The sequence below is a fragment of the Staurois parvus genome, unplaced genomic scaffold (assembly GCF_062004578.1).
Source record: "Staurois parvus isolate SC_StPar_1 unplaced genomic scaffold, SC_StPar_1.0 ptg000597l, whole genome shotgun sequence".
NCBI lineage: Eukaryota > Metazoa > Chordata > Amphibia > Anura > Ranidae > Staurois > Staurois parvus.
This window is the reverse complement of record NW_028318393.1, coordinates 1,724,921-1,750,904: the sequence shown is the minus strand read 5'-3', so window position 1 is coordinate 1,750,904 and position 25,984 is coordinate 1,724,921. Positions and strand designations below refer to the sequence as shown.

The window sequence follows — 25,984 nt, the reverse complement described above, 5'->3', positions numbered from 1 at the left end:
ACAGTCCATGAGTCATCTGTTGTTAAGGACATGGTGGTCACCCACTCCTTGACAACCATGACAGTTACTGGTTGTTAAGGATGTTCGCGGCCACCGGCTCCTTAACAACCAGTTAAAATAGAACACTTTTGTCAGCTACTGCATGCCTGGACCACTACTTAATTAACACATGTATTTAATTATTTCCTTCTGTGAATTGACTTTAATTCCTTTTTATGCGGTATTTACTGAGCGTTTTCACAGTTTTGCGGTAAAATACGGCATAATTGTATAGTGAATTGACAGTTTCAGGATCGCATGCGATATTTAAGGAAAATGTTTCAGATCACCTAAATACTGCATGCAACATGCTTTGGGGAATGTGTGCATGGCGAATTTGTCTTATTTTATACCTCTATCAGCGACCTATCTCTTGCTCTATGTATTTGTTATCTGCCCTTTTATTATAATCTAGTCTCTTGAGTAAAATTGAGTAAGAGAACAGAGTTTGCAACCCTAAACATTTTCATACTTGTCATCACTAAAAGGTAAAGTGCTAGTGCTTTGCACTCTTATATCACAACATGTTTGCACATAAGCGGCTTCTTTAGTGGAAAAGTGCTGTACAAATAACTTTATGTCCAGTTTCACATAACATCACAGGCAAAGTGTATTTTCCCAATGACACTAGCCTCACTGCACACTTCTGCCTATAGGAGATTCTCTCTGTCCTAACCTACCCCCACTATGCTGACCATGGGCAAAGCTGTCCATCTCTCCAGTATTATAAACACTATACTATTTGTATCGGTGATGCCAACAAATGTCAACATTACAGATCTAACATTACATATGTTCTTTATTTTATACAGGATTACTTTGCAAATCTTTCTAGCAACCCTGTTATCCGTGAAACCATCACAAATAACTGAAGAGTCTGGATGTAAACTATGAACCATGTTTCTATGGAATTTCTTCATAGCTTTATAAAAGTTGAACACAACGGTTGAAAGTTGAACACAGTGGTTTGGTCGTAATGCAGGTGTTCATAAAGTTTTTGCGCGTTTAACCTGCAGTTTCCCACAGACTTTCTATGAGATCATAGGTTTTTAGTGTGTTTTCTGAATGTGCACCAAAACTCCTGCCTGCTACATCTTTGGCGCACTTTCAGAAAATGCACCAATCTAATAGAAAGTCTATGGGAAACTGTGAGTTAACTGGAAAAAAAACTGCGCTACCAAACTGCAGCACAGCAGTGTGAATGCGGCCTTATTGTATTCACAGTAAAATAATTTTATTGAATTTATTAAATTCTGAGACAAGAAGGTTATACTACTGCCTACAGGAGACTGGACACTAGCAAACAAAGTTGTTAGTCAGACAGACATAACCCCTTCCACTCCCACCATGCACAGTTTTGTGGAAAAGCAGTAGTAAAAGTGAATCATAGGAAAGATGGGTGGGACCTGTAGCAATCTTGCACTCAGATATGGCCACCATTTTGTCAAGGCACATCCAATTTGATAAGAGCATACATTTCTCCCTCAATCCTTCATTCCCTACCCCCTCCCTTCCTGAGAGGCACAGGAACAGATGTGTAAGTGTTAAAAGTCACTGGCAGGCTGGAACAGCAGGGGGCCCAGAACTACAAAGCCCCCCCATAGAGACAGCAGACTCTCTGTCCCAAAGCCCGTGTAAACTCGCACCTCCTAACCAAGATAAGGCAGCCATTCCCAGGACTTGAAAGAAATTGGAACCTCATAAACCCTACCAGTCAGGTGACAGAATTTAAATGCACATTCCTCAGGTCAGCTGTCACCTATGTTTCATATCATGGAATATGAAGCTGTTGGTTTTAATTCAGAGTCCGCCCGACATTATTATTATTATTATTATACAGTATTTATAAAGCGCCAATAGTTCACTCAGCGCTGTACATTACAAAGGGGGACAGAACATGTGACAGAACAATACCAATACAATGCAAAACATGAGGGGATCGAGGGACCTGCTCTTTCGAGCTTACAATCTAGAAGGGATGGGATAGTGGTACAGGAGGAGATAGCTGTGGGGGATGGAGTGGTAGGAAGAGTGGAGGAGGTCAGCAAGTTAGCAGGGGGTGAGGTAGGCTTCCCTGAAGAGATGGGTTTTCAGGGTGCGCCTAAAGGAGAGGAGAGTAGGTGATAATCTGATGGGTTGGGGCAGGGAGTTCCAGAGGATGGGTGACACCCTGGAGAAGTCCTGGAGGCGGGCATGGGAGGAGGAGACCAGGGAACTAGAGAGAAGGAGGTCTTGTGAGGAGCGGAGTGTGCGTGCTGGGCGGTACTTGGATATTAGGTCAGTGATGTAGTTCGGGGCAGTATGGTGGACAGCTTTGTACGTCAGTGTTAGGATTTTAAATTTGATCCGTTGCGCAATCGGAAGCCAGTGGAGGGATTGGCAGAGGGGGGTGGCGGAAATGGAGCGGTTGGAAAGGTGAATGAGTCTGGCAGCCGTATTCAGGATCGACTGAAGCGGGGATAGCCAGCGGCGAGGCAGGCCAGTGAGGAGGGAGTTGCAGTAGTCGAGTCGTGATATGATGAGGGAGTGGATGAGCTGTTTAGTAGTTTCTGGGGTTAGGAACGTGCGGATTTTGGCGATGTTGCGGAGGTGGAGTCTGCACGAGTTTGTTAAAGATTGGACTTGGGGCTGGAAGGATAGGTTGGAGTCCAGAATGACACCAAGTACTCTGGCCTGCAGAGCGGGTTTGATATTGGCGTTGTTGGATGTGATGTAGAAGTCAATGGGGGGTGGGGTTCGGGCTGGGGGGAAGACAAGGAGCTCGGTTTTGGAGAGATTCAGTTTAAGGAAGTGGAGCGACATCCAATCTGATATGTCGCTCAGTAGGTGTGTGATTTGGGCAGAGACCGAAGGGGTGAGGTGGGGGGTTGAGAGATAGATTTGTGTGTCGTCGGCATAGAGGTGGTAGTTGAAGCCGTGCGAGTGTATGAGTTGGCCAAGGGAGGAGGTGTAGATGGAGAAGAGAAGGGGCCCAAGGACAGAGCCTTGAGGGACCCCAACAGAGAGGGGGAGTGAGGGGGAGGTGGTAGCATTATAGGTAACGCTGAAAGAGCGTTGTGACAGGTAGGATGAGAGCCAGGAGAGAGCAGAATCTCTGAGGCCGAGGGAGTGTAGTATTTTGAGGAGGAGGGGGTGGTCAACTGTGTCGAAGGCCGCAGAGAGGTCAAGGAGTAGGAGCACTGAATAGTGGCCATTAGCTTTGGCGGTTAGAAGGTCGTTGGAGAGTTTGAGTAAGGCGGTTTCGGTGGAGTGTAGGGGGCGGAAGCCAGACTGTAGGGGATCGAGGAGGTTGTTGTCATTGAGGTGAGAGCATAGGCGGGTGTAGACGAGACGCTCGAGGAGTTTAGATGTAAGTGGGAGCAGGGAGATGGGTCTGAGGTTGTTCGGGTCATTGGGGTCCAGGGAGGGCTTTTTAAGTATGGGGGTGATGTGTGCATGCTTCAGTGGGGAGGGGAAAGTGCCGGAGGAGAGGGAGAGATTAAAGATGTGGGTGAGGGAGCGTAGGATGGAGGGGGAGGGAGGTCGTAGGAATTGTGAAGGGATAGGGTCGAGGGGGCAGGTGGTGAGGCGGGCATCAGAGAGGATCTTGGAGACTTCCTCAATGGTAGTAAGGTCAAAGGTGTGGAGTGTTGGGGGAGCTTCAGTATGAGGAATGTAGGGTGGGGTGGGAGTGGAGGTCAGAGCAGTGGTGGGGCCGTGGGAGAGGGGTGATGAGGGGGTAGCTGAGTGAGGGGGAACGGGGTCGGAGGGAGTTTGAGCAGTGACGAAGTCCCTGCGGGTAATGTCGAGGGGGAGGGGGGATGAGGGGGTAGCTGTGTGAGAGGGGACGGGTTGAGAGGGCGTGTGAGTTGCGGCAATGTCCTTGCGAATTGTGTCAATCTTGTTTTTGAAGTGATTGGCAATCTCAAGGGCGGTGAGTGAGGTGCTGGGTGGAGGTGGGGGTGGAGAGAGTAGAGAGTTGAAGGTGGAGAAGAGTCGGCGAGGATTGGAGGAGAGGGCCTTGATGAGGGTCAGGAAGTAGGCTTGTTTGGCTGCGTGGAGGGAGGAGGTGTAGGTGCGGAAGGCAGATTTGTAGCAGGTGAAAGCTTGTTGGGATTTTGTTTTGCGCCATAGTCGCTCCAGGGCACGACTGCGTCGTTTGAGGGTTTTGGTGTGATCAGTCTGCCAGGGCTGGAGCGGTCGGAGTCTGATGTTGCGTGTGGTTAAAGGCGCTAGTGAGTCAAGGGCTGCTGACAGCGCGTTGTTGTAGGCAGTCATAGCCAAGTTGGGGCAGGACAGGGGGAGGATGCGGTCGTGGAGTTGATCAGCTGCAGAGTGGAGGGGGGCAGGGTTAAGGTTGCGGAGGTTACGGCTGGTAGTAGTGTGACATTTGGAGGGGTAGGCGTTGGAGGACGAGGAGATAGAGAAGGTGATCAGGTTGTGGTCAGAGAGAGGGAAGGGGGTGTTAGTGAGGTTGTGGGGAGCGCAGCGGTTGGAGAAGACAAGATCAAGGATATTACCGTCGGAGTGGGTGGTGGATTGTATGCACTGTGCAAGTGCAAAGGAGGAGGTTAAGTGGAGGAGACGGGCTGTGTCCGGGTTGTCAAGGTTGACAGGGATGTTGAAATCCCCAAGAATGATGGTGGGTAGCTCAGAGGAGAGGAAGAAGGGTAGCCAGGAGGAGAAGTCTTCCAGGAAGTGGGGTATGGATCCAGGAGGCCGGTATATCACAGCAATCTTCAGGGGGGTTGGGGAGAATAGTCGGACGCAGTGGGCCTCGAAGGAGGAGAAGGATAGGGAGGGGGGGGTTTGGGAAGACTCGGAAGGTGCTCTGCGGTGACAGGAGCAGACCAACCCCACCACCTTTACGACCGTTAGGCCTGGGTGAGTGGGTCCAGGTGAGCCCTCCATAGGAGAGTGCAGCAGGGGAGGTAGAGTCAGTGGGCTGGATCCAAGTTTCCGTGATCGCCAGGAGGTTGAGGGAGCGGGAAACAAAGAGGTCGTGGATGGCGGTAAGCTTGTTGCACACCGATCGGGCGTTCAGGAGTGCACATGAAAACGGGGGGGAGATTTTAGGGAGCAGGGGGACAGATACTAGGTTGCGGTAGGACATGGCGGCGGGAGGGTGTTGTGCGGGTGAGGGAGGTGGTGGAGGGCCAGGATTCGGGGAGATGTCTCCCGCGGCTAGGAGGAGGAGAAGGGTGAGAAAGGTGGCATGGGAGCGGGATGTGCAGGAGCGTGAAAAACTCCTAGTGGAGGTGTTCGGGTCAGTGGGAGAGTGGAGTAATAGGAGGAGGTGGTGGGTGCCATAGAGGGGCGAAGGAAGCAGTGAGGACACAATATACAAATGTTTAGGAGGAGCAGAGGGATATAGTGAATGGATTTTGGGAATGGAGGAGAGGAAAATGAGAAGGAGGAGTAGAAGAGGCATTGTGGGGGGTGATGAGAGCAGTAGTAGGGAGATGATAGCAATGAGGGGGAGATGTGCAAGTTTTGGGGTGGAGCAGAGGGGTAAAGAAATGAGATTTGGGGACAGGGGATAGTAGTATGAAGAGGAGATTGGCCAGTTACTCAGAGCCACCCCCCTTGCAGGGGGACTTTAAATGACAGGCTGGCAAGCCGAAAAAGTTAAGCTAAACACATCTCCCAATTTTAACATCGTAACAGCAGGAGATCAAAGACCCTTCGCTCTGCAACTTGGATCTGCTTACCTTAAGGCTTAACATGGCAAGTAACTTAACCTTTTAACTTCTCCCTGTTATCTCTTTGCTGTGCTGTCCTGTTTTTATATATAAATATATATCTTAGTTACATTTTCTTTGTAAATATTTTATTGCACCTGTTTGACTCTTTTAGTAATAAATCTTTCTTTCTGAAAGTGTTAAACTGTTTCTAAAGCGCTTAATTGCAGTTTACGAATTCCTGCCTTTTGAAGAGACGCTACTGTGTTTGTTTAATCCTCTGCCCAATCGGCCTGCGGTGACCGTATTGGACAGGCGACTTTTCAACCATTAGAGTGTATATTGGATAAAGAGAGTTTCCTTTTTCTCTGTACAAAAGAAAGTAGTGACAGTGTGAAAGGGTTAGTTGCGTAATTAACCCGACCCAGTAACAAGCGCATTCAGACTGCAGGCACTGATTGTAGTCCATTAGCTGGAAAATCAGTGTGTAGGGTGCAGCTGGGTGTGGCCTTGTTATGCACGTCACATCGCGGTTTTAGATCGGCCGGTCCTTTGGTCACGAGTTTGGTGAGAAGGTCTGGGGTCTGACGCCGCGGGCGTGACGTATTGTTGGTCGCGGTCGTGCGATTGTCGCAGTGTTGAGGGTGGCGATCCGGCGACTGTGACAGGACCTGTGGATACTAAAAATCCTATTTTCTTTTTTGCTTATTAAGGGACACATGATCAATTCTAAGACACAAGGGGACAAGGGGCATTCAAAAGTAGTCCAAATAAGAGCAGACAACACAGCAAAAGAAAATGTTAACACACTTTACAACACAACAGGGTAAGACCTGGACAGCTTGCAGCTTAAGAAGCTGCTTTTAGGAGCTTATGTTCAAAGTTGACATCAGAAAAGGCATGAACCTGGATAAACCCAGCGAATATTTGAACAGATGACCAAATAGCAGCCTTGCAGATCTGAGTAGCATGCCTGCTGATGAAAGGTCCAAGAGACACTCACTGATCCAGTGGAATGTGCCTTGACAGGTAAAGGTGGAACCATGCCTGGTAGCCTATAGGATTGAATGACGAGCTGCCTCAGCTACCTAGCAATGGTGGAACAAAAGACAGGCTGCCCCTTATGGGGCCTTCTGGAATGACCAAAAAGGGGTCAGTCTGTCAGAAAGCCATAGCTGAAAGATGAACATCTTGCACCACATCCGAACACAAGGGTGATGGCTTCTTTGAATGTACTGGAGAAGGCAGAGAGATGGAAGCACAAAGTCCTGGTTAAAATGAAAGGGGAAACCCACCTTAGCAAGAAAGAAGGCTTTAGGCTGCCAGAGGACCTTGTCTATGTGAAGCACAAAAGGAATTTATTTGCAAAACAAAGCTGCTAACTCAAACATGTCTTGCAGAGGTGATGGCTACCTTGTGAGTGAGAGCAGACAAGAATATCTCTGATGGGTACAAAGGGGGTATTTGAAGAACCGATAGAACTCGTTTTGGATCCCAAGGAGTCACAGATGAATGTACAGTTGAAACTATGTACAATTTTGAACCCCATGCAAAGGATTTTACTGAGAAATGAGAGGCAAGCGGTCTTTAAAAAAGAATTGTGAGGGCTGAGATTAAAGTCACTTAAAGTCAAATATTGATCCAGCCCAGACTGGAAAATAGACAAGATAAATTTGATGGAGAACTTGGATAGAATTTCCAAGTTTTAATACCATGCAAAATATGTATTTTAGCTGCAATGGTAGACTTTGGGAGAGGTGTTTTTCTCAGCTTTTAGGAGCATATGAACAATGGAATCAGCCAGACCCTATTATTATAACCTCTGTTTCAACAGCCATGTCATTAAAATCAGCGACTACAAAGCAGTATGGTAAATCCTTGAGAAAAAGATACAGGCAATCTGGGAGAGCTCATGGAAAGTCCACCAGAAGTCTGAGGAGATCCGAGTACCACACCTACCTGGACCAATCTGAAGTGATGAGTATCACCAGAGTGACCTCCATTTAGATTCATCAAGGCATTCAGTGCCAGGGCTAGAGGGTCCCTGGACCTGAAGACAAATTTACTCTTTTGTTGAATCTGGAAGCCAGGAACTCTATATCCAGTGCTCCTAACCTGCGACAGGGTATCAAGGTCCTACCTTTCCTCAGGGCATGTGCTGCTCCATGTGCTGGCATCCATCTTAGGTCTGCAAAGCATTGTGGGATCCTTCATGCTTTCAGCCCTCTGTGGCTCCTCCCAGGAGGTGGCGGCTTATCACATTTAAGTCTGCTGTTTGCAGCTGTCCATTGCACAGAAGCAAGCTCCTGTTTAGTTAATGCTTTGCTCTCCTGGATACCGACTCGGCTTTGGCTAAGACTCCTCCTGGCTTCTGACCCCGGCTCTGGCGACCATTCTTCCTGGCTTCTGACCCCGGCTCTGGCGACCATTCTTCCTGGCTTCTGATCCCGGCTCTGGCGGCCATTCTTCCTGGCTTCTGACCCCGGCTCTGGCGGCCATTCTTCCTGGCTTCTGACCCCGGTTTGGCCACAATTCCCGCTGGTTCTTGACTTGATTATCCTGGAAGACGACCTCGGCAGGGGAACTTCTGTCCTACCAAGTCATCCGCTGTTGCTGTCAGACTTGCATAGACTCTTACCTTGTTTCTGTGTAAATAAACCTACCTTTAATTGTACCTCCTTGTGTGTCTGGCTCCTCGCTCCCTGACACGGGTCTTGAAACACCTTTGGGTGAATTGACCATTCCTGAGGGTCCAGTCGTGTACCTGCCAATTTACCACACCTGGGACAGACAGGACCATGACTACCGTGTAAAGCTCTGCCCAAGTCAAAATCTGGTCAGCCTCTCATTGAGCTGCAAGACTTCTGGGTCCTCCCTATTAGTTGATGTATCTCACAGCTGTGGCATTGTCTGACAGAATCCAGTCATTACTGGATCATTACAACACAGTTGAGACATCCAGTATTAAAGGGATAACCAAATCGCTCTGAATTCCAGTATGTTGACTGAAAGAAGAGCTTCCTCCGGTGACCAAGTATCCTGTGCCAGCATGTCCACCCTGAGCTGCAATGGTTTGAAGTAGAACTGGGCATACAGAGGCAGCCTGGCTCAAAGGAGGCAATGATTATGCCAAAAACCCTCATGCAAAATTGAGGGATTGGTGGGCTCCTGGAGTCCAAACCATTAACAGAGAGTAACAAGGTTTATCCGTGGAAGCAAAACCCTAGACAGGGGCAATATCTAGATGGAGACCCAGATACTCAAAGCGATGGATTGGTTCCATTTCTGATTTATGAAGGTTCAGGACCCAACTGGACACTGGCAGACAAGAGAAAATCATCCAGATATCCCACAATGGAGCTGCCCTTTCAATGACAGAGGGTAAATACAGGGGAAAACACCTTGCAGAGATGTTGGAATGCTTGCCGATATAAAGTGGGTTTGAGGAAGAGTTTGTAATTCTAGCTCAGTGGTTCTTAACCTTGTTGGAGGTACTGAACCCCACCAGTTTCATATGCGCATTCACTGAACCCTTCTTTATTGGAAAAATAAAATATGATTTTTAAAATTCAAAACATAGGTATATATTTATACATAGGTGCACAAAATGAACAAAACCGTTAAGAACAAAGAACAAAACCATTAAAACATGATTTTCACACAAAAACAAAAACATAATAATGAATATTTACTGCACGAATCATATGAGTCGGGTGTGGGTCTTCACCTCTGCCGAACCCGCGAGACTGACTCACTGAACCCCTGGGGTTCGATCGAACCCAGGTTAAGAACCACTGTTCTAGCTTATAAGCCTTGGAAGTCACATCCTGCTCCCATGGGCAGAAGATTTGCTCCAGGTGGAAGAAAAGGCCAACAAATGTCCCCCACTTTGAGAAGTGGGGACATCCCTCACAGCAAGGAGGACTTTGGCTTTGAAGGATTCTAAGGCTTGTGGTGGAACTGAGTTCAAGGCTTATTCTTGGACCTGGAGGACAGGGAGAAATGAAAGAAACTCTTCCCCACTTCAGAGGTAGAGAATTTTCGAGACTAAGACTTATTCTTTTTGTCCTGGGGCAAACGAGTGCTTTTCCTTTCCAAGACATCCTTGCTAAATTTGTCCAAAGAGACACCAAAGAGGTGCGTACCATCACAGGGCATGCTTTATTTTTCACTGATGTTCCGCAGACGAGTATTTAACCCAAAGAGTCCTCTGCATATCTGCCAGCCTTTAACACAGCAGGGCAGGTTCCAATTGTTGGAGTTCCAATTGCTGGAGAACAGAAAGATCAGTAAGGGTTTAACCTTGGACCATACTCCTAGAGTCTGGAAAAAGGACATTACAGGGGCTGTTAGGGAGAATAAGGCCTTGGAAAGCCATTCTATTCTTTTATCCACTGGATCTTTAAAAACTGAAATGTCCTCGGTAGGAACAGTCAGAGATTTAAGAAAAGAAATGGCTGGATTCACAAAGAAAATAGCCCATTTCTTATAGAACTTCTTCTAAATTGGGTACTGCAGAGCAAAACATTTGGGAGGGTGAATAACTTGTCAGGTTTAGATCAGTCAGCATATAAAACAGGTTTTAGTAGAAAATGCACTGGAAAGGCATATTTGGGACTGTTCAGAGTGCCCACAAATGTTACATTAGAGAATGCATTTCACTCCAGCTCCAGACAGGTACTCACTGAGGCAAAATGGACTGACATTGTAACCTTAAGCCTAGGAGCTCAGCATATTGATGTTCCTTGGGCACAACCCCATCCAAAAAGGATAGGTTACACTCCTTGTCATCCTCAGCCGAGTGTACAGAAACAGCTGCAGGCAAATTCAAACTCTGAGGCACAATGTGAAAATTATGCTTATGCCCCTGTGCTCTGAGTCAGCTATCATGGAATTGATTTTAGCCATACATTCTGACATAGTTACTGAAAGTTCCTCCTTAAATAATGCAGAACAGATGGTTGTGCCTGGGGAAGTTAGAGGGGATTAAAAGGAATGTGAGGACTCCAGCAGGGGGCAACTGTCCTGACTGTCGGCATCATGCCCTTGGGCAGGGACACTGCAAGCTGCCTCAGAGCTGTTAGTGGATCAGGAGGTGGGAGAGCAAGCAGGAGCACTACCTCTGTGTCTATGATTCAACATACTGCAAGTATGTAAGTATGCATGGTCCCACAAGCAGGGTACACATGAACCAATTGCAGGGGCAAGGGAGATTATATGGCTGTCTATGACCTGCACAGGAACTCAGTGGCGGTGGTAAAGACTTTTGAAGAAGGCAGGAAAGGCTGTGAAGGTGTGTGTGCATGCAAACTGAAGCTCTGTATGGTGAGCTCAACGCAATTCAAAAGTGGACAAGTGCCTGAATTTCATCAGAGGTCTGTGATACGAGTATCGCAGCTCCCAAACACAGCATTGGAGAATACAAGTGCAGAACCCATAGCACAAGCCCCATCTAGACAGTCTTTGCCCCTCCAGTGAGCATACTCACTAGTGAGTCTTCAGAAAAAGAGTGCCACCAGTTGGTGTACTGAGGGCCTAGACCTATAAAGCACTTTGCAGCTAAATCACACAATACACCAGGTGTCTGGAGAGCACTCCAGCATAGCCAGGGGCCCTAGGGTCACAGTACAGCTGACCCAGCATCTTCAGCAAGGTGGGGTCTGGGAACAGTTTCCAGCTGATCATGAAAAAAATTAAAAAGAGCTCTTGGTTCCACAGTAAACAAAGGACTTTGAAGAAAATTGTCTATTGGAAAAGGGATTGCTTCGCTCAGAGAGAGAAGATGTCTTTTCTCCTAAAACACTAGTAGAAAGCTGAAGCATGATGGGACTGAGAGGAGTTATATCTGGCTAACAGCCTTGTTTGCTAGTGTCCAATCTCCTGTAGGTAGTAGTATAACTCTCTCATCTCTGAAAAAAAAAAACAAACAAATGTTATTACTTGCAACATTTTTCCAGTCTCTTGTAATCCCATGCAAAGCATTATTTAGAAACACAGTAAGGTAATGGGGCCCTTACTGCATTGTACAGTGATATTAATGTAAGATTGCAAGGTCTTTGGACAAAGCAGAACTGTGACACCTTTAGTGTACTGTTGGTCCTTTATTAGTCAGTCACAGGATCAGGTTTAATTTCTGAACTGCAAGATAGTCTAAGATCTAGAGGTCTTAGGCACAGCTGGACCTGACCATAGTGTTTGGTAGGGGGCATGGATCTCAAGACTGGCTGAGATGAATTACAAAAAGGTTGTCAGTTAAAACAATCCACATGTGTTTTTATCTGTGTATTTGTCGGTTTGCCTGAAGGGCTGCTTCAACATTTGCATTGTCTGCAAGATGTGTGAATACCCACAATTAAACAAATATTTGAACACACAATTGCTGAGGTGGAAACTCACCTTTGGTATTCAGATTTGTAAAGCAGATCGGAGCAGTGTGAACTGAAGGACTTTGTGTAAAAGCCTGAACAGATAGACAAATGTAGTTATTTCACATACATTTTTTTTAAAATAGAAAGAAAACAGTACTTTGCCAATTTTATGTAAAAGGAAACATTCCTAAAATATATAAACCTGAAAAATATGCCTTGGTGCAAATAATCTTACTTATTTGTGTTACTTGACAAGAAAATAGGATTTTTGTACTCACAGTTTTCCTAGTCGTTGGAGGGACACAGGAAGTCACTTACTGTCAGCTAAACGTCTGCCTACAGGAAGATTTGCCACTGGCAGTCAAAAAAAAATTGTAGGCCAGCCAAGACAAAGAGAACCAAATTCAGATCCCATGGGGTCACATGGGAATGAACAGAGTGAGCCACATGGGAAACACCTTGCATGAAGGTCTTAATCAAAGAATGGGAAGTCAACAGTCTCTGGAACAAGGTTCAAAGATGCCTCTATCTCACAGACCCTGAGCTTTAACACCCATACTGTTAAAGCCAGCTACTGTGAAGCAGTATGGTAAATTTGTTCTGTCCCTTGATACAGAAGATCTAGACCATGGATGTCCAACCTTTTAGCTTTCCGGGGCCACATTGGAAGAAGAGGAATTGTTTTGGGCCACACATAAAATAAACTAACAATAAGGATAGCTGATGAGTAGAAAAAGTTGGGCAAATCACAAGTTAATAATCACTGATATCGATAATGTACCTATCTGAGTAATAAAACGTTTTTGAACCACAGTGGCCAGGAAATCGCATGGAGCTTCTCCACCATGCAATTTCTTGTTGGTTCCCACACCTGAAAATGTGTGTGTGTGTGTGTGTGTAGGGGGGGGGGGCATTAAGAATGACTGGGAGAGCAGAGAGAGGGATAGAGAGATGGAGAGTTGAGAAAGAGGCAGAGAGAGAAAGATGAGAGAGGGAGAGAGGGGGGGAGATCAGAGAAAGAGAGGGGGAGAGCAGAGAGAGACAGATAGACAGAGAATGGGGAAAGAGGGAGAGAATGAGGGAGGGAGAGACTCTCTATGGCACTGCAAATCCCATCATAGCAGGCTTCCATTTCTCAGCTCAGGACACACAGCATGAGGAGGAGATGTCCACCACTGGGGCCACTACAGCCTTTCCCCATATCCTCACTCCCTGCAACACACCACCAGGATCATGCCTCTCCCCCTCTACATCAGTGTCCTGACCCCCTACTCCTAAGTTCCAGCTGTGTCCTCCTCCTTCTCTCAGCTGCTGCTCCAGGAGCTCCCTCCAGACACCATTTCTGCTTGGGCCGCCTCCTTCCCTCCCATCCCTCCTCCTGTCATCTGTCCTCCAGGCACCAGCACCATCTGTCCATCTCTGCCCGGCTCTCTCACTCACAGCCTGACAGCGACAGGTCCCCACGGCTTACTCTGGTTCCGTCTTCTCGCTCCTTTGACTGTGGGGCAGAGCAAGCATGTAGTTGGTTGCTAAGGATGCTAGGCAACCAACCACTAGAACTGTCAGCGACAGGCAGATATAATTAAAAAAAATGTCATCCAGGCAGCACAGACAATGGCAGTAATAGACATTTACTGGCCATTGACAACAATGCCCAGGTCACATGATGAGCTCTTCCAGATCTGCCAGAAGTCTTTTCAGGTGGGAGTACCACATTGCCTTGGCCAATCCGGTTTAATGAGAATCACCAGAATGTTAATCTTGATCCTGCAAAGCAATCAAAGAAGGAGTTTCAAGGCAGGAAATGTATAGACCAGGCTGTAGTGATTACAAAATGCCACTAGAGCATCCATTGTTCCCTCTATAGGATCACTGTACTTGGGCACAAAACCTTTCCAGTTTGTTGTTGCATCTGCAGGCCAGGAAGGCAATAAACTTATAGTGCACTGAACGAGGGCTCACAAGAAAGTGTACATATCACTGGAATACCTCCATGATAGAGAGAGGCTTTGCCAGATCTGATGGATTTCATAAGGAATTTCTGCACCTGAATGAAGGCATTTAGAGCCATGAGATTCAAGATGTGGCAAATGCCCCCTTTTGGATCTGGGAACTGTGAATAACATAGAGTAAGACCCCTGAAATTGTTCTGCCACAAGAGCTGAAGACCTGCTAGTGCTGTATGAAGATCTGACAATGTGTGGTGACATAAGTAGGTTGGAAGTAGTTGAGAGGGCTAGAAGCAAAACTCTAGTTTGTACCCCTGGAAACTACCTCCATCACCCAAGCCTCTGACAAGCAGACTGCCCAGGTGTCTCCAAAGGCAGACAGACACCCCCAATGGGCTGGTAGCCAGACTTGGGTCTGGGCTTGAAGTTTGAGGCTGTGGAGTAACAAAAAATACTCAAGTTAGGGAATAGCCTTCTCAGACCAAACCTTAGGCTTATTTCAGTGAGAAAGATGAGTGATCCTACCCCTCTGTGGCATTCTTGATGATGGCATCCAGGGCAGATTCCAAAAGTCATTGTTCTTCAAGGGCATGAGGAGTATGCAAGTTCCACAGACCAACTCCTTAGCCAAAGAGTCCTCTGTTTACTGACAAGAGAGTTATGAAGGAAATAAGATGGGAAATCTCCAACAACCCATTCACACTGTAACTCAGGGCAAAAGGCCTTTGCTCCAAACACTCTATGATCAAGGGATCAACTGCCATAGATATCAGATCTCTTCTAATAGAGTTAGACCAGTCAGCAAGGGTCTGACAGGTGAAGGTCATCACTAAAACCCATTGCAGAGGAGGACCTGTAAACGAGAACAAGATTGCAGCGAGGACCTCAAGCAAGTTATTGGTGGGGTCCTTAATTACTTCAGAACTAGCATGTTACACATCCTTCCTGTCCAGGCAATTTTTCCAGTAGTGGGAGTCAGTATGCAAAGAACATGGCTGAACACTTCTTCAGAAGTGGACACACAAACAATTGAGCAGTTTTAGTATATACTGTACCTCTCAATTTTGGTTTAAATTACTGTATATTCTTAGCAAATATTCTCTCAGTTTACAGAAGTGTAAAAAAACTTGGGATCCCTGACAGTGCCTTTTATCCTTTATCTATGGTCTTGAGGAAGGAAGATTTTTGAAAGCTTTACACCTTATTGTTGGTGAAGATCGAGGTATTTTATTCTGTGGCTACTTGACAGGATCTGGTTGTTTAACAAAGAGTAAATAATGATGAATTATAAATCTGGTGAGTGGTTAGACTGAAAGGTGGAGGACACCAAATGTGGTGAAGAAGCAGCAAAGAGGATATTTTGTGGACACTTTATTTTGGATGCACCACTGCACTTTATGTGTGTTTAACACATAATATATTGCACAATTTTTTCATGGGATGTTTTATACATTTGAACTATGAGAGGTGGACACTGACGGATACATTTTATTGCAAGATATGAATTTTATTGCATCATATGAATTGGATGATAGAGGTCCCCTTTAAGAAGTTTCATTTAATTTTCATTTATTTATAACATTGTATATTAAGTATTATTTATTAATTGTATTATTTATGAATTCATGTGGTTATTTCTGAATTATAGCGCAGTCACAAATATTATTGGTTACATTTTTCCAGTTACACTGCTGTGTTAATTTATTGGTAATTACTCTGTCATGAAACACTGTACCCAAATTAATTTCATAAAACAATTTTTTAGACAGATAAAGCTTTCTTTTGGTATTATTTAAAGAATAAGTACACCTTTTGGAACATGTTACATGTTCCATCCCTATTTAGGGTGGAACATGTAACATGTTCCAGCAGCTGCAGCCTGTGACAGGGAGTGGGGGATCTTCTCTCTGCACCCGCCGTCAGTATTTGGAAAGAACGCGGCTGTGTCGTTTATTCACAGTTTCATGTGAATGCAGAAACTGCAACTACCATCAGCCTTTGCGGCTGATGACTTGTAGTACTGAATGGACTATGGGGTCACTGATGAGCGGCCTCATAGTTCATTCACAAGCGCTGCAGCTTGTAAACAGCCTGTATGAAGGTACGGGCTTAAAGCTGAAGGGCGTTTCTGCAGGAGTCTGGCATTGCACCCCTGATCCACTGATCACAGGTGCAATGCTTTCCAGGCTCCTTAGGGAAAAAATAATAAATGCACATTTTGTTTCCTGAAAAATATGTGCATTTATAATTTTTTCCCAAAAGGTGAACTTATCCTTCAATAAACACAAAGTTTTTAATGTTTACTATATAAAGGAAAGAAGACTGAAATGTTTTATATTCAAATGGTATTTATTGAAAAGTTTTCCAACATACAAAAAAGTAAACATATTAACATGAAACTTGAAGGGTTCACTTGCAGGATCATAATGCATGAGTAGAAAGATAGGAGTAGGAGATCCCCACCATTAGGCCGGGGATACTTTAGGTTCCAATTGTATACATGAGAGGTATGCTCATTGTCATGTGAACCGTTCTAGAGGACAATATATTATAAATGAGGGGGGAAGTGGAAAATGGGGAGAGAAAGAAAAGAAGAGAAAAGAGAGGGCACCAGCGGAGTACGAGTTACGTGCATTACAATGGGTAGTATTAGTAATCATTTTACAGAGCAGTTTGGGTTTTTTAGCCATCGAGACCATTGGGTATTAAATTTGTGAGAAGTGGATTTTTAGAAGGCTATCTTTCTTTCCATTTCACATTGGAGGTTGAGGTCAAAGAAGAGGCGAGACAAAGGGGGAGTGGTGGTAGAGCGCCATAGTCTGGTAATATTGGTTTTTGCAGCTGCTAAAGTATGTATAATGATGGTCCGTGAATTTGTAGGAAAATTATCTATGCCAATATGGAGGAGAGCTAAAGCGGGGTTTGGGGTTACTAACGTACCTGTAATAGAGGAAATTATTTGGAAAACTTTGTTCCAGTAAGACTTAATTGACCTACAATTCCAGAGTATATGGAACAGTGTACCAGATTCTCCGCAGTGTCTCCAGCAGGCTCGCGAGTGTTGTGGGTAGAATAGGGATAATTTAGTGGGGGTTAAGTACCATTCATGTAAAATTTTTAAGTAAGTTTCCCAGTGGGAGGAACATTTCGAGGCCTTGTACGTAATGGTAAATGTTTTTCCCCACTTGCTTGGAGTTATTGGTTGGTGGAAGTTTCTCTCCCAATTGATCAATGAGGAGGTATATGTTGCAAATTGTTTTTTGGTTATAAGTGTGTAGAAGATAGAGATTCCTTTTTTGGGGTAGTAGGTTCTATGAAAGAAATGATGTGCCGTTGCAGGAATTTCTATTGTGTGCGGAATATTTGTTTTTTGGAGTGCATGGGCTATGCGCATATACGTATATAAATTGTTCACTGCCAGGAAGGTGGAATTTGTTTTGAGTGGTGTAGAAGGAGTCTAATTTGTTCGAGGTGTATATGTCTTGAATGTGAAGTATTCTAAGGGCCGTCCACTTTGTTAAGTTTAGATGGAGGATGAGGTGATGTAGGGACGATAGTGGGGTAGGGGTTTGGACGTTGCTGTTCCCTAATTTATTATAGTCGAAAAAATCGTGCCATGCCGTTAAGGAGGCTTGTATGCATGGGTGTTTGGGAAGCGCTTGAATCCGAGCCGCTCGGGGTAGGCATAGTATGTCTGTTATGGGATGTGGAAGGTACAAAGATGTTTCCAAGGTGGTCCATATTTTTTCAGGGAAGGGGTGCCACCAGAAGAAGAGCTGGTCTAATAAAACAGCTTGGTAGTAGGACTTCATATGTGGGAGGCCTGCTCCTCCTCTGGATGTAGGACGTATTAGAAGATTCGTGGTGCATCTGGGTTTTTTTGAGTTCCATAGGAATTTGTTTAATATTGCCTGGAGTTTAGTAAAGAAAGAGTATGGGACTGGGATAGGGAGTGTACGGAAAATCTTAGGAAGTATACACATTTTTAGGGTTGCTATTCTACCTAATGTCGATAGAGTAGAAGTGCGAAAGTTCTTGAGATCCTGTGGGATAGTTTCGAGTAGCGGTCTGTAATTAGTTGAGTAAAGGCGGTTAGTAGTATTGGTAAGCCTAATCCCCAAATATGGAATGCTGTCCTTTTCCCAGGTAAAAGGGAATTGTTTAGAAAGTAAGTCCTGGGTTTTAGGAGGCGTATATAAATTTAATATTGACGATTTGGGCTCCTTAAGTTTATAATATGAGACCGCCGCGTATTCTTGAATGTGCGTACGTATCGTCTGGAGTGATTTATATGGATTTGTAATCATCAGTATATTGTCGTCTGCGAAGAGACTGATTTTATGTTCAGTGGTGAGGTGTTTGACTCCCGTGAAATTTGGGTCGTTTCTAAGGTTAGTCGCTAGTGGTTCTATAAGTAAGGCGAAAATTATGGGGGACAAGGGGCAACCTTGTCTGGTTCCATTGGATATACAAAAGGGCTGTGAGAGCGTGCCGTTAGTTAAGACTCTAGCAGAGGGTGTAGAGTAAAGGGCGAGGATCGCCGACAAGATCCAATCTGTAATGCCAAACCTTTGTAATGTAAGCGTCATAAATTTCCAGTGAATGCAGTCGAAAGCCTTTTCCGCGTCCAGTGATAAAAAAAGGGAGGGTCGTTTGTGAGTTTCAAGGTGATGTAATAAGGATATAATTCGCCTAGTGGCATCAGGAGCCTGTCTACCAGGTATAAAACCCACTTGGTCTGGGTGGATCAATGTAGGTAGGTATGGGAGTAGTCTTTGGGCAATTGTCTTGGCGTATATTTTTATGTCTGTGTTAATTAGCGAGATCGGTCTGTAATTTTGAGTGAGTTGGGGGTCTTTGCCCGGTTTCAGGATGGTTGTGATTATCGACTGTAGCATGTCAGGGGGGAATTCTCCGATAGATGCCACGTGCTTGTAAAGGGCAGATAGGTGTGATTTAAGGTCGGGTGCAAATGTTTTGTAAAATTCATTAGTGGAGCCATCGTTCCCTGGCGATTTGTTTAAAGGTAGAGTGGTTATGACTTTCTCAATTTCTAAGGGTGAGATTGGTACCGATAGAGATTCAAGTTGAGAAGGGGTGATATGGGCGAGGTTGGTGTTATGTAGGAAGCGTTCAATGGAGGGAATCGTTGGTTGGGTTGTATTAGAGTCGTCTTTTATGTTATATAGCTTCTGATAGTATGTTGCAAAAGCGTTAGCAATATCTTGTGGATTTGTAAGAGGAGAGCGTGTGGTTGGGTGTTGGATCGTAAATATTTTGGTCTTAAGTCGTTTTTGTTTGATGGTCTTAGCAAGAAGAGAGCTTGCTTTATTTCCGAGTGTATAGAATTTGGCCTTTGTTTTTTGGAGGTTGGTGTCATAAGAGTGGAGTAAAAGGGTGCGTAATTTGTTTCTATCTTGGTTTAGAGTTGCGGAAATGGAGGAGTTAGGGTATTTTTTGTTAATTTCCTCATTTAGGTTAATGGAGGTTAGAAGTTGGTCAATTTGTTGGGAGCGCTGCCTATTTATATGGGAGTTTAATTGTATGAGGATACCTCTCATGTAGGCCTTGTATGTTTGCCAAAGTGTAGTAATTGAGATATCCGGAGTGGTGTTGGTAGCAAAGAACAGGTTGTGGTCTTCTAGAATATGCTTCTGATTGTCCGGAAATTTCAGTAGAGAAGAGTTAATTCTCCAAATCGGTGGGAGCGCCAAGCGTCGATCATCGTCTAAGGATATACTAATTGGTGCGTGGTCTGACCAAGAAATAGTTCCAATGTTAGAGGAAGTCACTTGTTGCAGTGACCATTTGTCAGTGATAAACATGTCTATCCTGGAGTATGAAAGATGTGCTGGGGAATAGTAGGTATAGTCTCTCTCGGAACCATGTTGGCATCTCCATATATCATACAAGTCGTGTTCATGTAGAAATTGATTAAAGGTATATTTAGTGGGTGGCTTCTTAGAGGATGAGTCCACGAGTGGGTTGCTCATAACATTGAGGTCTCCACCAATTATGAGTCTGCCTTGTTTATGGTCAGAAATGGTCTTGTAGAGCGTTCGATAAAATTGCATTTGGTTGTTGTTTGGACCGTATACATTCACCAGTGTGTGGGTTATGTCATTAATCTGGCAAATAAGGATATAAAAGCGTCCATGAGGATCGGCTATCTTCGAGATGAGGCGAAAAGGAAGAGAGTCGTTGATGGCTATAAGAACTCCGTTTTTCTTTTTGGGATTGGTTGCCATAAATATTTGTGAGAAATGGTGCAGGTGTAGTTTAGACGTTTTTTCCATGGCGAAGTGGGTCTCTTGTATAAAGAGAATGTCGACTTGGGATTTCCGGGTTTCTTTAAGGAGCAGCGATCTCTTGAAGGGAGAGTTTAGGCCTCTAACGTTAAGAGATGTTATATTAATCATTTATATAAATTTCTGCGATGATAATATACCGTCGGGTTGTTGTTTGAGAGAGTCGTGACTCGGTAATCTCCTGGGAAAGGAAAGAGATAGCACAATTGTGGTACCAGTAAGGCTCGATTGAAGGTTTAGAGGTAGTGGCCCAGGGCCCAGGTAGCCTCAAGGATTACACGATCAGGAGTAAGGCGGAGTAGCTGGTGGAGCCATAGGAAAAGGTAAGAGGAAACACAAGGGATACTAAAAATAGTTTTGCAAAAAATGTAAATAGGCCAAGTAGCCAACATCGCTACTTTAGAGCTGGGGGTTATAAACAGGCTTTGACCGCTGGGAGGGTCATGCCGAACGTGAACTTGGAGAGCGAACTTCATCAAGTGTAGGCCGATCGCCAGAAGTGTAAACATTGAAAAAATACCCCCGGGGGGGGGGGGGGGGGGGGAGAGATGTCAGCACCTGGAATGTCCCATGTAACTACTTATGTTGCCTCCATGTGTTGAGCAGAGTTAGAGGTGGTGTCCTGTGTATCTGCAGGGAGGATGTTCCATGTCTTGAGCAGGTCTAAGCCTGCTTCCAGGTTCCTGACGGTGAATATTCTGCCTTGTCGTCGCACTATTAATTTAGTAGGAAAGCCCCATTGGTAGGCTATGCCGTGATTCCTTAGGGCCTTAGTGATGGAAATCATTTTTTTCCTGTTAAGGAGCGTGGCTTTGGACAAGTCCGCATAGAGGCGGAGATTTGCATGCGATGGCGGGAGAGGTGGCGGATTTCTAACCGCAATCATAATTTTTTCTTTCACGTGGTAAAAATGTACCCGGATCAGTACATCTCTTGGGATAGATGTCGGCAGAAACGCCGGTTTGGGCAGTCGGGGGGCTCGATCAATCGCGAGCTCTAGATCTGAAAGCGTTGGGAGGAGTAGTTTGAAGTATTGGTGTATGTAGGGCAGCAGATTTTCGCTCGGTACTGATTCAGGGATCCCTCTGAATTTGATGTTGTTACGGCGCGAGCGATCCTCTAGGTCTGCTAATTTTAAATTGATTTGTTCAATATCAGATGAGTGATCTGTATGAGCGTCAATCAAATCATTATGCGCCGTTATTATGTCGCCCAAGCTGCTTTCAATATGGCAAATTCTGCGTTCTTGGTGCTGTACCACGCTAGTTATTTGGTTTAAAGACGCAAATATGTCGTTTTGTAGAGATTGACGAAGTGACGTCAGCAGGTGTTTCATGGACACCTCCGTTAGCGGCTGATCCGCCGCTGGAAATGCGTCTATATCTGGTAGATTTAATGTAGTGGGTGGAGGTGTGAGGTTTAGGGCTTGATAGGAGAGGTTAGGGTCCTGGTCCAGACGTGGCCTGGATTTGGCAGGGCTGCTAGTTGTGGGGGACAGAGGGGGTGACAACTCACCAGGGTCCCCTGGGTAAAGCGATCCCTGCAGCCTCGGATCCCTGTGCTGGGCCCTGTAGTCCTCCTCGTGGCTGCTGTCTCCCTGTGTGTCTCTGCTGCGGCCGCCATCTTGGATTCCCTGCACAATAGCAGGGAAGAATTTTGTTAGTTTCCCGGGGTGATCCGGGGCTCTCCTCCTGCGGGGCATGGTGGTCGGGATGCGGGCAGAGGCAGGTAACACTGTGGGGTGCTTTGTTTCCCCCGGGGTCGGTGAGTGCCGCTTTATTGCTGGCGGGTGGACGCATGCGCCCCGACTGAAATGTTTTAAATAAAAAAGTTTGCCTTATTTTAAGTATAAAACATATCAAATAAAAATGCTAGGAGAGTACAAACACCTCTTAAATGACCCCTTTTTAAAAAGTGGACACTCATTTTTTTGAAAATAAAGAAATGTGCTGGCATTGAATTGTGTGCAACGCCTAGATGTCATGGATAAACCCCAAAAACTTTAAACCCCCCACCATCCGTCTTTTCATTTCTTAATGTCCATCCTTTGAGCCAGCACTGATACCTGGTTTTCAAACTATACTGACAAACTGTATGCTTTCACTCTCATGACATTGGTGGTCAGTGGTCTTTTAAACCTCAATCATTTGTCAATTGCCAGCTTCCTCCACTGGAGCTGAAGGATTTGATAAACTGATTGTCACAACTGAGTACTACACTGTTCTCACTGCTGATAGCTGTGAATGGTTGTCACAATGATCACATGGCACAGAGACACTCCAACAGGCTCTGTGCCTTTAGACAAAGTTCTAGACATCAGAAGCAGCAGTAAACAGACAGAACATACAGATACATCCACCCGCTGTAGCAAGGGCACCATCCAATCATCTATTTGCAATGGCCTGAGGAGGTTAAAGACAGGTACTTCCGCCTCCAGATTGGTGGATTTATTATTAAAGTGGAACACTAACATATCCACAGAGAGAGGATCACTTTTTAACAAATTCCTCCTCAAACGAATACAAAGTTGATAAGTACCTGGAGGTACAAACATCTTGTCAGAATGTTTCCAGTATCCATAGAGGGAGACTGAGAACAATTGGTGCAAACGGAAAGTCTTGGCAGCCATAGGAGCTCCAAAGGATTATAAACTGGAAACTGTGCTGATAGAATAAACAGGCTGATCCTCTAGCCTTTAGTTTCAATATGTTCTAAAACTGTCTATTTTTGTTTGGAAGTGATAGCAGAATACTACGACTCCTGTGAAGCAGATTAATCTGGTAAGGACTGAGAAGACTCTCAAAGGCTGCTAAAGGCCAATTGGATACAAAATTTGTAGGAGAGGGCATGGTAATGCGCTTGTGGCCTCTGCAGTCAAAGTCAGGAAACATCTGAGCTATTTGGCCTAGAATGTCGTGCAAGCCTGAGATATAAACTCCCTTAGACAGAGCAAAGGAGGCAACCACATCTCATGAAGCTAGTGAAGAAGACTCTAACAGCAGGGGGCATAAGAAAACCATTCAAGAAAGTCAAGAGACAAAACTAAAAATATATATGACTAATAAAGTGCCATGCAGTACAAATATTCAAATATTACTTTGTGCTTTATATTATAAAACCAACTCAATATAATAAAACATTAATGAATTATTAATAAATAAATCAATATCAGCATAAAAGTCCCAAATGTCCTTATGTTCTTGCACACATGTGTATTTGTGTTACTGATATCTTTCCAACCGTGCTAGCTGTTTTCTTTCTACTTCGTTTACAATCTTCCAAAATATTCTTTCACCATGTGCAGACATCCCTGCACCAACATCTATATGCTCTCACCTTATGTTTAAATATCACAAGTAGGTCTCATGCACCCCTTTATACTCAACTTTTTATGTGCGAATACATGGTGCACAGCAGTATACAGGCATGTATTGGGATAATCAACCAACAACATGGCCATCTGTACACTTGCGACGTGACATTACTGGCTTCTCTCAACACATTGCATCATCAAATCACATGACAATCCCTGATGAAGTCCATGATTTGATGACACAAAACATTGGGAGGAGTATTGCATTTTATACAGCAAGCACTATATATCATTCTTTATTTTGCCAACATCCACCAAAAGATTACATGAGACTGATAGAGAGGCTTCAGTGAGCTGGAGGAAGTCACTACAACTGTGGCATAGAAGACCCATTTAAAGGGGCAAGCACATGGGACCTACTTGTGAAGTCTAAACATAAGGTGAGAGCAAATAAATGTTGGTGAAGGGATGTCTGCATGTGGTGAAATAATATTTTGGAAGATTATAAATGCAGTAGTCAGAAAACAGTTAACACGGTTGGAAAGATCTCAGTAACACAAATACACATGTATGCAAGAACATATGGACATTTGTGACTATTTTGCTGATATTGATTGATTTATTAATAATTTATTTATTTATTTTTTATATTGAGTTGGTTTTATGATATCAAGCACAAAGTAATATTTGTATATTTGTGCCATGCAGCACTTTATTAGATATATATTTTTTTAGCTGTACATTTGTGGGAACACAAAAGGTGTGGGCAACAGTGCTGACACTAGTCCACTATTTATATAATATTGACACCAAGGAAGTTTTCTTCTGACACTAACACTGTTTTTCTCAATGTATTAAATTTCCTTATTATTGTATTACTTTAGACACACTGCATGTTGTTTTTTGAACACTTAATGATAGTTGTTTAGGGGACTTTTGTCCTTAGTGATTGCGCAGAGGTTTTTCTTAATATATTGTCTATTAGACGAAACTAGTCAGGGTCAGAAAGCACTGCAACCGGAAGTGATGATAGATCCCTGCCAGAAGTGATGTATCGCTGTTAGCGAGTGAGGGGTGAGACACCACCATGCAAGCGGCACATTCATGGCTTTTCATGCTCTTCTGTAGTAGATTGGATGGGCTATCTTTAAAATTATATGTGTGAGTGGCATTTTTACCTGAAGAATATATTTAAAAAATATATATTTTTAAAAATATATTTTTTTAAAATATATTCTTCAGATTTTTTTTAGCATATAAAAGTCATTTTTTATACAGTATATTTGTAAATGCATTCCAAAAATGTTGATTTGTATTTTTAAAGACATACAGTATATTTGAAATTTATTTTTCAAATATTTTGTAATAAAAAAACAATTCAACATGCAATATATATAAAAAACTGTGGAGGCCTAGCAAGCGCACACGTAAGCAGCTAAATGCACTGATAAAAGGAACCACAAAACCTTTCAATAGAAAGCAAAATAAAGAAATAAAGTGCAGCGCTAAAGTAATAGAAAACTAATGAATACAGTCTTAGGTAGACAAGCTCCTTAATGGAGTGCTGATGTGACAGTTCTGTTATGAAATCCAATGCGGAATGGTAAGATTGCCTATAACCATAAGCGCAATCAATATGCGCATATAGGAATCCAAGACCAGCTGGAAGTCTGATGTGGGAACAGCCAGGTGGAATGTTGATGTCCTCCAGGGGGTCCCTCAATCAAATAACGGGTGCTGGTCTGGTCTATCACCTCTCCTCTGGTCTGAATGGAACACCAGGGGGTCCCTCAATCCAGTAGTGGGTGCGGGTCTGGTCTATCACCTCCCTCCTCTGGTCCAAATGGGACGTCTGGGGTCCTGGACTGGGGTTAGATGCTGCTCTGTGCAGCCCTCTACTCTCCTCGCTGCAGGCAGGAACACGTGAGCCGAGCGAGCTCCATTCACAACCACACATTCGTCATATACTTCAGCTCCAGGGGAGGCAGTATATATAAATATATATATATTTATTGAAATATATTTTGAAATATATTGAATATGGCCAAAAATTTTGCATTTCAAATATATGGCAATATATTTGGGAAGAATATTTTTAAAATATATTTCAAATATATTTTTCTTCCATATGGGTTGGTTTAATGGAATTACAATATTTCCTTTTTATCTGGGGCTTTCTAAGCTCACTAAGGGGAGAATAGATGTGAGAAATAAAGATCTGCTTGAGACTGCACTTGATATCAAAAGTGCTATTGCTTATCATTATAGATAACCAAATGGAGTCAGTGAGTGCAAGGGAGAGAGGGGAAGTGTTTGCGCTTGCCATGTGGTGATTTGAAGTGGATCA

At 44.3% G+C, this 25,984-nt stretch overlaps 1 protein-coding gene across 4 annotated transcripts in view; it reads right to left on the bottom strand.

The window, feature by feature from the left end:
• The window catches only part of LOC149449887 (myomegalin-like), a 415,368-nt gene that overhangs the window by 218,970 nt on the left and 170,414 nt on the right, over positions 1-25,984 (bottom strand). For all 4 annotated transcript variants that reach the window (XM_089692642.1, XM_089692639.1, XM_089692640.1 and 1 more), the window contains one exon: positions 12,096-12,159. In XM_089692642.1, coding sequence (XP_089548768.1) covers positions 12,096-12,159 — 64 coding nt within the window. The remainder of the gene's footprint in view (positions 1-12,095; positions 12,160-25,984) is intronic.